Source organism: Rousettus aegyptiacus, unplaced genomic scaffold (assembly GCF_014176215.1).
Source record: "Rousettus aegyptiacus isolate mRouAeg1 unplaced genomic scaffold, mRouAeg1.p scaffold_m13_p_5, whole genome shotgun sequence".
In the NCBI taxonomy this organism is placed as follows: Eukaryota; Metazoa; Chordata; class Mammalia; order Chiroptera; family Pteropodidae; genus Rousettus; species Rousettus aegyptiacus.
In genome coordinates, this window is record NW_023416308.1 from 121,613,294 (window position 1) to 121,626,131 (window position 12,838).

Genomic DNA, 12,838 nt, shown 5'->3' on the forward strand with positions numbered 1-12,838 from the left:
TAGCCGTTTCTAAGCAGAAATGCCTCGGCCACAGCCACGGAGCCAAGCTGGGTTACGGGGTGCACTGTGGGTAGCTCTCAAGTGCCCACACAGACAGGAGGCCTGCCTGGAGCCACCTGGCGTTTTAACGGGCACTGACACCTGCGGAGCGAGTGACAGGGTTCGCACCACACTCCCAGGCAGTCGTTAAGAGCCTCAGTTTATAGCAACAAGGGGTGGCTCCAAGAGGCCCCACCAACCGGAGCTGACTGGTGGTCCCCGGGCACTGCCAGGCCACAGCGCCTCCGTCCACCTGTCCCACCCAGTACAGGCCTCCAGATCCCCGCTGCTCTCCTCGGGCCGTGCCCCCAGAGCACGTGGGGCCTGGGTTCTGATGGTGCCAGTGACCCAGGCCCAAGTTCGGAGGAGCAAGGGGGCTTCGCGGGCCTGCAGGAGGGGGACGCGTCAGCACTGGGGGATCCGGGGGTGAGCTCCAGGGCAGCAGCTTCCTTCCCTCACACACTGCACCCGGCTGCCGGGCCGCGGGGGGTGCTGAAGGGCGCACCTGCCCGCCATCTCTGTCTGCAGAAGATGCGAAGACAGTCCCCCTCCCCCGCCTGCGTCAACCGCCAGACACGCACCTGACGCCTTACGGCCACTTTAAATGCTCCAAAAATCAGCACAGAGAGCAAGAGTGCTGCCCACTGAGGGGAGACCGTCCGTGGTGGCACAAAGCCCCGCACGCCCCAGGCCTCGACCTCACAGGCTGCGAGCCTGGGGCTTCCAACGGGAAAGCCACACTGGGTCTCCGCCCCCTTCCTGCGCAGAGGCCCGAAAACCCTCAGAATCCCCTGTGCGCAGCGGGAAAGGCTCTTCTGTTCTGTGAATGAGGTGACTTTTGGAAGCTCCCAAGGGTGGGCGCTGATCACCAGGAGAAGCAACCACAGTCTTGGTGCGGGGAGGGGGGGGACTGGAAGCCAAGTTCAATCACCAATGGCCAATGACTTAATTGCCTCTGTGCAAAGCTCCCACAAACATCCAGAAGGATGAAGGGCGCGTTTCGGAGGACTTCAGGGTCGGCGACCGTGGGAGCGGTAGGAAGGGCGGCTGCTCAGAGGGGGCGGGAGCGGGGCGCCCTCCCACGCCCTGCCCCCCACGTCTCCCATGCAGCGGCTTCCGCGTCCCGCCCTTTTGCAGGAAACGCAGGCCTGGTGACGGCCTCGCTCCTCTGAGCTCTGTGAGCGCACTGGCAAGCTCACTGAACCCAGGACGGGTCACGGGAACCTCCAATCCAGGGCCAGCTGGTCGGAAGCCCAGGTGACCATGTGGACTCACAGGTGGAGTCTGAAGGGGGCGGGGCGGAGACTTTAGGGACCCGTGCCTTGCCCTATGGGGGCTGGGGCTGCCTCGGGTGGACAGCTGACCAAAGCCGCTCTTCAGGCTGGATCCCTGGGTCCACTGGCACATATTCTGGACCCCCCCACCCGACAGGAGCTGCAGGTCCCGTGCCTGACGGCCCGCTCCGGGGGCCCAGGGGCAGCCGTGGGGCAGGGGCCCTCCGGGCCTGAGCGCGGCCAGGCCCCACGGCCACCGGGCGGCCGCTTACCTCTTGGTGTTGTAGGCCGTGTCCTGAGGCGTCTCCTCCAGCAGAGTCACGTAGCCGAGCACACAGGTGAGGATGAAGAGCACGGTCAGGGTGTGGGCGCGCCTGAAAGCCGGACACGCGTGTCAGCGTGAGAAGCTCGCGCCCTCCCGCGCCCAGACTGCGGCCCAGAGCCACCTGCCAGGCAGGAAGAGCCCACGCTCTCAGTGGGCGCTCAAGACTGCCACTCGAGGCCCAGAGGGCCGGTCCCCGCGCTGGCGCCTGCTGCTGAGTGACCGGCGGCAAGACCACGCCGAGACGACAGCCTTGCACACAGGCGACGGCAGCCCAAGCGCGGGAGCGGAGAAGGGACGTGCGGGCCTGCGGCTGAGGGGGCCGTGGGTTTGGTCCCCCGCACCCCTCTGGCTGGACCTGCAGGGCCTCATGTGGGAGGAAGCCCCCCTGGAGACCAGCCCCCTGCCAGTCAGGCCTAGGACAGGGACAGGCCACGCACCCAGCAGCTGCATCTTCGCAGCCGCCTGCAGAGGGCGCCACAGGCCCCACCCCCAGGTCCCGGGGAGCAGTCGACCACACCTCTGAGCCCGTGTCCCCCTCTCTTCGCCAGAGGCTTCCAACCGTGAAGGACTCTGTCCCAGCAAACACATCCTCCAGAGGTCGACATTCCGGGACAGGGACGCGCGACAGAGCTAAGGACGCTCTCGGGACAGAGGGCTTGAGACGAAAGAGCGACAGGAACGGCAAACGACCGGGCTGCTCCCCGCTTGCTCTTGAACGCACGGTGACCCCAAACCCCTGTGGGGCACCTTCTGACAGGCCAGCGCAGGCAGCAGGGGGCCCGGCAAACCCACGTGGGCCTGGCGTGGCAGAGCTGCGAAGCCGGGGGCCGGGAACGCTCAGGGTCACCCGCTGCGCCCCTAGAGTGACACTCCCAACCCCAGGCACGAAACTAACGATACTCCAGCTGAACACAGGCACACGAAGGTGGCACGGGGACGGACGTGGGGACGAGCCGGGCCACCCGAGTGCCAGCCTGCCAGTAACTACCCGGAAAGGCTGGGGCTGTCCCACGGGAAGGCTACTCGGCCAGCAGGTGCGGACGTGGCGAGGCGGCGTCCGGGCTGGGGTCCAGGCCTCGGCCCGAGGCCCCTCCACGGGGTGGGGATGGGGGTCCTGCCAGCCCTGAGGTGGTTACCGGGACACACAGCCCAAGCACGTGGCACTGTCCCCCCAGGAGTCAGTGTCAGAGGCAGTGACCGAGGCGGTGAGGACGCGGACGCGCTGAGACTGGCATTCTGGGCGCGCGGTGGGGAGCCGAGGAAGCGTGCCGGCGGGCCCCGGCCCAGAGCGGGCACGGCCCCTTCCTCCAAGAAGGCTCTCGAGACCCCAGCCAAATCCTGGGGGCCCAACGCCACCCAGTTGTGGGGAACAAGGGGCCTCGCCACGTGGGCCGGGGGCTGCGCCCGCCTCCTGGCCGGCGGTCCCAAGTCACAGGCCTCCGGGCCCCTGCAGGCTGGCGACAGTGCTGGCGCGTGGAGCACTGGGCGTAGTGAAAAGTGTCCCCCTAGGACACAGACTGTCCCTGGGACCCAGCATGGGACTGCCAGCAGCCCCACCTCATGTCACATGCGGTATCTGCGAGAAAACGGATGTGGGCCGGGGGGAACGGGGCCCAGCACCCGTCAAGGCCACCTTGGGGACACTGGCGCACCCACACACTGCACAAGCTCCGTGGGGACCCTCAGCCCCTCGCAGGGTCTAAGAGACACACGTGCAGCACAAGAGACACCTGTACCTGCGGGCCCCCCTGGGATCTGAGCTCGGCCGCACTCCAGCTGGAGTCGACCCGCGGGTTTCTCTAACATTACTCTCCACGAACACGCGATCGGTGGCCTGGCCAAGACACGTGCCCTGATGGGCGCGGGCAGCCCCGGTCACGCACCTCGCCATTCTGCTAAAAACAAACTGCCTGAGAAATGAAGATGACGTTCTGCCCCTTGAGACACATGTCCACACTGTCATTCAGGCAGTCCACGGGCCCTGGGGGAGCAGAAATGAGGACTACGAGGGACCCAGCGTGGCCTGTTGAAGCGGGAAGCGGGCAGAGGGGTAGGAACCCAGAGAAAGGGCCCGGGCGGCAGCCACACAGCAGGACCGGCTCTGGAACCACTAGAATCGGGCGCCACGGGAGAGTAAGAACCTATCAGCCAGTGACGACGACGACACCCGGCTTTGTGAAGGCCCCCTCCTGCGGCTCAGCAAAGGGAGCCCTGGGCACGATGACCAGGCGACGTCCCGCAGGGGAGGGAGCGGCTGCGGACCGCACACCCGACCCGTGGCTAACGCCCCAGCTACACGAAGAACTCAGCTCGACAGCAGAGGAGGGAGCAGGACGAACCCACGACGGGCTAAAAAGTGGGCGGAGGCCTGACTGGGCGTCTCCCCAGAGATGACGCAGAGACGGCCAACGCGAACTCGTGAAAAGGTTCTCCGCACCACGGCCGTCAAGGGGTGCGAGCCAAAGCCGCAGAGAGAGGCACCGCACCCCCCTCAGGCAACAAGCGCTGGCCAAGGGTGTGAGGGAGGGAGCCGCGGGCACGGCTGGCCGCCACCGCGGGCAACAGGACCACCCTGTGCCCCAGCAAGTCCACTCCTGGGCACCCATCTGCAACGAAACAAAATGAAACACTAACTTGCAAACGTGTGTACACCCCTGTGTTTACCGCAGCATTATTTACAACAGCCAAGACGTGGAAGCAACTACTCAGCCATGAAAAAGAATGGAGCCTGGCCGCTGTTGAAACCCTGGATGCAACTCGGGGCATTGTGCTGAGGGAGTAGGTCGGGCAGAGGGCTAGAGGCTGCGAGCACCGCTTACACGGGGAATCCGAACGACAGGCTCAGCTGCAGGGAGCTGCCGGGGCGGGCGGGGAGGGGGGATGGGAAAAGGGGGTCCACAGGTAAGTAAAGTTGCTTTCCTGATCAAAACATTTTTTAAATCACTTTACAAATTTTGCGTGGCAAGCAGTGACGTTCAGGTGGTACCACCACATTCTAGGTCTCTGAGCACCTTCCGCTGTACTGCCACAGCCCTTTGGCAAAGAAACGACATTGTCAGCCCCAACTTACAGGTGCAGAAGGGCAGGTGCGAACACGCTGCTGTGATCACGCCGAAGCGGCGTCTGAGGTGAGGGCGCGCGACCCCCTCAGGCACCGTTACCACGCGGCTGGCTCAAGGCGAGAGTCCCAGGGACAGGGCGCCCGTCGCCCACTCCCCGGCCATGGCTCAGGCTGCGGCCCGGGCCCTCCTCCCACGTCTCACTGTAAAGTCTACGGCTCCTGCTCTGACGCTTTCCCTCGGAGAGGCGCCACGGCGCAGTGGGGGAAACACGGATTTAACGTCAGCTGTGCCCCTCACTAGACGTGTGGCCTTAGGCAACTTCTTCATCTCTCACACGGTCTCCCCCCGCCCTTAAAATGAGAATAGAAGTGTTAACTTGCAACTCTGGTTAGGACGAAAGCCTCCCTGTCTTGCACGCAGCATGTCCACACGTGTAGAAGGAAAAGAGGGACACTCGGGACAGCACGGGGGACTACGCAGCCAGACCTGCCTGACGCTCCGGATGCCAGCGCCGGGCAGGGGCTTCCTGCACCACCTCCCTGGGACCAGGAAGGCAATCGCGCTGTTTGGTCAAGTGGCTAACGGGTAACTCAGGGGAAGGTTTGGGTCCTGTGATCCAGGCATGGGACAAGAGTGGCTATAAATCCTGTGACTTCAACCACTCAGCAAGGGCGAGGCCATGAACACAGCTGGCTCCCTGCCATGAGTGGAAAATGCCCAGTTGTCAGTCCCTTCTAGAAATGCCCACGCTCGTTACGCAGAGAGGGCAGGAAGGCAGGCCTGCCAGTCCTAGTAGGGCACGGACGTGTGGCCGGGAGGCTGAGCGCAGGATGACACCTTGGCCAAGACCGGGCAGTGTGTCCCCAGTGTGCAAGGACGCCAGGGCGTGACACTGACCCTCCCGGCCTGCGACTCGCATGACCAAAGGAGCATCAGCTGGCGAGTCATGTTTCCCACATGGCTAGGAAAGGCATGGCCCGGAAGCTGGGGCTCCTGGGTCGCCCCCACAGGCTCGCAGGGCTGCAGACAGCGGCGCCCATGAGTCACCGGGTGTGCTCGCAAAGGTCAGTGCTGCAAGACAGCACGTCTCGAGCATGCCCACACCACACAGCGTCCGGTTGGCTCCTGACCCGCGAGCAGTCAGGGAGCAGAGCAGTCCAGCACGACGCACCCGCCTACCATCCACAGGTGGCGTGCCAGGGGCGCCTGTCCCAGGCATCAGGTCTCCAGGCCAATCCCAACCCGGCTTTAGACGAGGTGAGCTGACACACCTTGGCAAGGACCCTGCGAGTCTGTGGACTGTGGGTGTCCCCGCTGGAGACCACCAGGCTCAGCAGAAGAGGCAGTGTCCTGGCCACCTCGGACAGTCTTCACACCGCCTCCCTGGGGTCGGGTTCAGCGAAGCCCAACTGCAGGCTCCAAGGCTCAGACGAACCCTGACTCCGATTCCATACCCTGTGGCTGACAAGTAGTGACAGAGAAACTCAAAATGCTCGTACCTGGCCTCCCTGCCACCATCACTGGCCCCCAAAAAAGCCCGACCTACTTTGAAAAGGAAAAACTAAAAAGCAAGGTTCTGAACGAAGCAGAAGTTCCTTCAAGTAACTGTGGACCATAAATTCATTCCCACAAATGTATGCTTAGTCTTTCCACTAATATTTTGTAATATTATTAAAATTCTCTAAAACACAAAATAAGCTTTTCAAATCCCAGCACAGCGAGTTAGTGTGGGAAGCCTCAGAAGGGAAGTGGCTAAAGATAGGTAATTCTCAGCAGGCATCTGGTTAGCCGCGCGGGTGAGAGGCCCACAGGCGGCGAGAACCTGCACACGCCAGATGCGTCGCCAGCCAGCAGCAGGCACCGCACACCTGTGGTGGGGAGGCCAGAATCAACCACCTGGGAGACCCACGGGGCAGGTGCCTGAACCCAGCCAGCCTTGGCGCACCCCCCGTGGAAAGCCTTCCCGGCCCTGGCAGCCCCCCTCACTGGCAAGCTCAGTTACAGCCAGTGTCTGTGGATCCAACCCACACGTGACCAAGCACCCCTGCGGACAGGGCCCCAAGGCCTGCTGGTCTGCGCTTCTGAAGAAACTGGCACTTGCCTCTCCCAGCACAGGGTGAGGGGTGCGCTCCAGAGCTTCTGCAGGGGCTGAGACATTCAGCATCCCTTCAGCCGGGGGACTGTGCCTTCTGAGGTCCCAGGCTTGTGCCAGAAGCTTCTTGATTAGTTCTCTGCTGTATCCCCTGGAACAGGAACTGGCACCCAGTAGTAGGGGCTCCAAAACACGTGGTAAATGAATGGAAAACAAGGAAAGCAAGCCCGGCCACCGCGTTCCGGAACCGCGGTGCCTCCAGCGGTCACCAGCTGGGCTGCGGGAGGGCAGTGCTCTCCGTCCTGCAGTCTGAAGGGTCACAGCCCCAGGCGGGACAGCTACAGGGGCATGATCCACACGCAGCATGTCCAGCAGGACCCAACAGTGCAGGGGTGACTAGCTCCTGGGCCACCCCCCCGCTGACTAAGCACCCTGTTCCGCTTTCCCTCCCCATGGCTCCTGCGCCACCTGATCGCATTTTCCCCCAAAGCGGGGCTGGGCGGCCATCCCTCGAAGCAGCTGCTGGCGGCCCGGGGAGGAGCCAACTCTGCGCAGACGAAGGGCCCCCCTCCCCACAGCGCCTTCCTGCATCCTTCCCGCGTCTGACACAGGCCAGGGGCCTGTCCAGCCCCAGACACCCCTCTCCTGAGGTCTCTCCGGTGTGGCAGCACCTGCCCCTGAAACGCTGGTTACTCCCTCGGCAGGTCTCCGACGAGTCCCACAAGTCGGTTCTCGAAGAACTGCTGCCAGGCGCTTTCCTCTCGCTAGGACACGTGAGCGACCCCGGGCAAGACACCTCTACTTCACCTGCCCCCCAGAGCCTGCCACGGGTCTCAAATGCCAGCACTGCCGCCACGCAGCACAGAAAGCCACAGCCCTCCTCACGAAACATGCTTTCCGGGGGGCGGGGCTGTGTCTCTCTCACAAACGAAGGAAGGGAAGCTCGGAAAGGTGAAGGGCTAGACCAAGGTCACGGAGCCGCCAGGCAGAGGAGCCAGACCGGGACCTGTGGCCCAGGGCTGCTTTCCTGAACCCTCGAGCACGGGAGAGCCAAAGAGCAAGAGACGACAGGAGGAGCTCCTCGGACAGAGGCTCTGGGGGGGCAGGGGGGGCCCCGGGCGCCGCCCCGACCCCCACGACGGCGGGCTGGGGCAGCCGGAGCTGCACACGGGTCGCGGGCCGGCCGGGCAGGGGGCAGGCGGAGAGAGGCAGCGCCTCTACCTGACAAACAGCCACTCAACTCCCAGCGCTGCGTGAGGCGTTCGTGCCGGTTACCATGGCTACGTCCCGGTGGGGGACAGAAAATAACTTCACACGGCGCAGTGAAGGAATCACACAGATGACACGACGGAGGCCAGGGGTGAATTGCAGACGGGGAGGTCAGGAAAAGCCTGTCCTTTTGCGCCCAATCCTCCCACGAGAAGGGTGAGGGGAGCGGAGGGGGGCCCACCGGGGAGGCCAGGCTGGAGCGGGGCGGACGCCGGCCCGGGGCCCGCGGGCGCGCTCCCAGCCCCTGGCTCTGGGGCAGAGGTCAGCGACGCGGGGCGGACCCCCGGGAGGGCCGGGCGCGGCCCAGGGTCTCCCCGCAGCCGCTCGGGCGCGGCGCCCGGGCCACGCCCCCGCGACCCCGGCCGGCCCTCTGCCGACCGCCGCCCCTCACCAGAAGAAGGTGTTGGTGCCGTCGTCGTAGACCTCGGACTCGGTGCTGCGGCGGCCCGAGGGCGCGCCGTCCGGCGGCTCCTCCAACGACGCCTTGCCCGCGGGCACCGGAGACCCCGGCCGCGGTCCCCCGGCGTCCCTGCGCTCGCCCCGCCGCATAGCTCCTCGGCCCCGAGAGCCGCTCCGCCCCGCACCGTGACCTCACGCACTCCGGGTCACCGCGAGCGCGCCGCGCACGGCGCGGGGAGCGCCGGGAAGGGGTCGCGGCGCCAGCCGGCGGGGTCTCTGGAGAGCGGGGGCCGCGGGCGGTTAGGAAAGGGTGGGCGGTGCATTGTGGGACTTGTAGTCCGCACGCCTGGGCCGCGGGGCATGCTGGCCCTCGTAGTCTCCGACCCCCGGGTTAGAAGCAGTGCTTGCTGGGAAGGATGCCTCCTGGTTGCTAGGTAACCGGGGCCGGAGAGAGGGTAGAGTGGCGTCTCTCCGGGGCTGCCAGGCACAGAAGCTATCCCAGACCCTCCTTTCCAGGCGGCCCGACCAGTGCTCGGCCCCCAGACTCGCCCGCGCTTTCCTGGAGCACCTTCCGCGTAGAGCCCGCTGGTCGTCTCTCAGGGCGCTTCTGGACCCCCTACCCCACGTGCGATGGACCGGATGCCACCCGGAGCTCCAGCCACTAGGCAACTATGGGGTCATCGGGTGGCGGGTGGTAATCCTTTTGTGGGATCTCGTGAAACTGGGCTGTCAGAATGGTGCGGACATGCGGACTTGGGGTGACTCGACTTGTTAATATAGACTGGCCCTGCAAAGACATGTAGCCCTGAGCCACTTTGAAAAACAGTCTTTCAACTCCTCAAACAGGTTAGCACAGAGTTACTGTGTGACCAGCAATTTCCCTCGTTAGTATATACCCAAGAGATGAAAACACGTGCACGCAAAACTCATACATAGAGGTTCACGGCAGTGTTGGGTTTAAAAATAAAACGGCCAGTTATTTTACCAGCAAAGTGGGTTTATTTAGGAATAGCAGAGAATTGCAATTCAGGACATGCATGCTATATAGCAAAAACTATAGGTAAGTCCAGCAAAGACAGAGGAACCTTACTTTACAGAGAAAAAAAGGAAGTTGTGAGGAGGCTTTGAATGGAAGTCTATCTGAGAAAAGCGAGAGTTCAGGGTGGTGATGGCTGATCATTGGCTGAGTTGACACGGTTCCCATTGACTGGGCCTGCTACTGGGTCAGGAGAAAAATATTTCCACCTGCTAGAGTAGTAGAGACACATCTTGGTGGGAACGCAAGGTCATCTTTTCCCATTGGGTCTGTAACTGAAGCTTCTTCCTGTTGAGGTGGGTGTGTAATTGACCAGGAGTGGTAGTGTGTGAGGGCGCCCCCTTCAGGCCTCCCCACTCCATTTTAAATGTTTCTTTTATTCATTTTCTCAGCAGCTATATTCATCATAACAGCCAAAAGGGGGAAGTGAGGTAACGCCCATCAACTGATGAATGGATATGGGAAATGTGTATGTCCACATAATGGAACATTCTTTGTCCATAAAAAGGAATGAAGTTGTAACACATGTTACAACATAGGTGAACCTAGAAAAGCCTCTCACCAAAGACTACATTGTTACATGAGCCATTGTTATGAAACGTCCAGAACAGGCAGCTCCATGGAGACAGAAAGCAGACCAGTGGTCAGCAGGGCTAGGGAGAGGGGCTGGGATTCTCCCCGGGGCCGTGAAATCATTCTTGCATCACCTCTGCTGATGGTGGCACATATTTGTGAATGTATGGAAACTGTAAAAGAGTGAATCATACGGTGTGTGAATTACCTGTCAATATAGCTGTTGAAAGATACATGTACAAACACGTATGTACTGGAGCTCGCTCAGTAGCCCCTGCCTGTCGAGCATGGGGTCTGACTGTGATGTGACCACGTCCCAGTTCCTGGCAACAACGTGGAGCCTCCCAGTCAGCTGGGGACCAGCAGGCCACCAGGACACGCTGGCTCCGGAAGCGTGCTGTGGGGCCTTCCAGAGCCTGCTGCCCGCGCCTACCACCCTCCCGCCCAGGCCCTAGCCCCATCCAGGTAGGGTAGCCAGGGTGGCCTGGGCAGCCGGCTTCTCTGTGGCCATCCTCGAGTGCATGTACGAGTGAGGGTGCAATTAGGGAGAGTGGCCAGGGCTAGACTTTGGTCTCCATCCTGAAGGCCAAAGGAAGTCATGATGAGGTCATTGTCACCTGACTGTGCTGTGGGGAACCAGGACTTATGGTCCTCAGAGCACTGGCCTTGCACAGACTTACACGTAGAGACTGGCTTTGTCTGCGAAATGACTTTGGACTGATGAGCAAGAAGTCCCCGAAGCAAGCCAGCTCCCGCCCACCCAGTCTTTCCAGCAAGCTCCCCACAGGCCAGGTGCCCGCCTCTCCTGCTCTGGGGCCTAGAGCCATCCTTCAGGGCCCCTTTTCTCCAGCCCTGACTGATGGCGCTCACATTCTGAGCGCCGTTTTGGCGATGTTGGGATCGATTCCTGGGTATAAGTCTTTTTACCAAACTGTGCCCAGAGCCCTTCTCCCGAGGCAGAGCGGCGCCCCGCGGCCTCTCCACGGCGCAAAGGCCACCTAGGACCGTCGCCCTTGGCAACTCCGCGGCGCCTGGGCAAGTGAGCTGGTAGTCCCCACAGGGGCGGGCCTGGAGGGGAGGGACCTGGGTGGGCGGGGCCTGGGCGGGGCTGGTAGGGACGGGCCCCGGCAGGAGCGGGGCCGAGGGGGGTCCCGCGCTGCGGCTCGGCGTCCTCTGCCCAGCGCGCGGACCAAGTGTTAAGGACCGCTGTCGAGTTCCGGCCCTGTGCCAAGGAGAGTTCCCAACGCTTTACGTGTACTAGCTGTTATGATCTTCACACCCGGTCCGGTTCCATTTTTATCTCTGGTTTGGAGACTGAGAAACCGAAGCACAGGAAAGCGGGTGATCCCCCCTCCTCCCCTCTCCGTCCGGGCCCAGTTCCTTCTCCCCCGCTGGAGCCCGGAGCCTCTCCCCTGAGCTCCCCACCACACCCCGCACTCCGCGGTGAACCCTCCACCTGCAGCTTGGTGCCTGGGACCTGGATCTGGGTCTCGCCTCCGCCCAGCCCCTGTCCTGACCACTCCTTCACCTTTGCTGCAGCCCGGCTCACCCATCCCCCGCGGGCACGCATGGCCCAGCAGGGTCCGCCGCTGCGTTTGGAGACCCACCGCAGGGGCAGTGGTGCGGGCGTCTCCGAAGGCCAGTGGTTTGTGGCTCAGGTGGCTGGGCAGCAGGTGAGAGGAGTTAGCAGAGTGCTTTGAGGACGCTGTTCCCCGCGGTGCTGGCGACATGAGGGGCCGGCCACGCAGGAGGACTTGGGGGTCCCCGGCCTGAAGAAGAGTGCAGAGGCCCTGACCTTCCTCAGCCACTGGGATGACCTCCAGAAGCCCCAGGGCGCCAGTGAGGCAAAGACTTTGAAGGTGCCCAGGTCTGGCCTACCTCAGGGGTAGCCGGTGTCCCGCAGGCGGGGTCAAAGCTCATGTGGGCGTGGCCTGGCCTCAGATCCCAAGTTCCCTTAGGCCTGCAGGACAAGTTAATGATGGTGAATAGTGAAAATATTGGCGGAAATGCTTTCTAAAAATATCCTTGCAGGGAAGGGAGAGAAAGCTGCGAATCTGTAAAAACAGTGACTGGTATTTCCACTGGTCTGGTGAGTCGCTACAGGTGAGGGCATCACAGGAAACCCCACACACCACAAGCAGGCCTGCCACCTGGGGGTTTCCTCGAGGTCGACGGAGGGATTGGGGACAAGGGCTGTCCACTCAGCCAAGACAGCTCTCTGCTCCCTAAGACAGGAAACAGGGACTGGCGAGAACCTAAGGCCCAGAGGTGTTGGAGCAGCAGGGAGACGGAAGCGTCTCTGCGGTGAGGACAGTGGGAGGCCTGGGTCCCACCCTGATGCCACCCTGATGTGACAGGCAAGGACCAGCTTCCGGCAGACCTGAGGAGCAGAAGCCCAGCCTGAGAGGGGTCTTCTCTGCAGGGCCTACAGCTGGAGAGCCCAGGGAGGTGGGGCACCTGGGACCAGCCCAGGGGGGACGCGGGAGGCGGCGGCCCAGCTGCCCCCAGAGCTGCCTCTGCGAAGCGCCCCGCCATCCACCCACCCAGGAGACGCACCCAGGCCACCGGCGTTGGGAGGAGGGGCAGTGCCTGCCCCTGTCCCTGGCGGTTCGCCCCGAGCATTCCTGATGGCTTTGTCGTCCTGACTCCTCTGTGCGGTGGCGACCACCCCGCAGTGAAAAGGGTCTGAGGTGCCCTGCAGACGGGGGACTGGGGAGGGGCCGCCTCCTGCTGCCCCTGGGTCCTCAGAGGGAAGACAGCAGGTGGGCA

The 12,838-nt window shown here is 63.0% G+C and overlaps 1 protein-coding gene across 5 annotated transcripts in view; it reads right to left on the minus strand.

The window, feature by feature from the left end:
• PTDSS2 (phosphatidylserine synthase 2) overlaps window positions 1-8,786 on the minus strand; it is a 29,553-nt gene extending 20,767 nt beyond the window's left edge. For 2 of the 5 annotated variants that reach the window (XM_036220520.1, XM_036220519.1), the window contains exons 1-2: window positions 8,453-8,757; window positions 1,586-1,687 (exon numbers count right to left, since the gene is read on the minus strand). Coding sequence is in view for 2 of the 5 variants with exons in the window: in XM_016137979.2 (XP_015993465.2) it covers window positions 1,586-1,687; window positions 8,453-8,610 (260 nt within the window). In the remaining 3 variants the exon portion in view is untranslated. Of the gene's footprint in view, window positions 1-1,585; window positions 1,688-5,971; window positions 6,365-8,452 lie in introns of those variants that run through there. The other 3 variants (XM_016137979.2, XM_016137977.2, XM_036220521.1) reach the window with 3 other exon arrangements.
• Window positions 8,787-12,838: the final 4,052 nt, after the last annotated feature.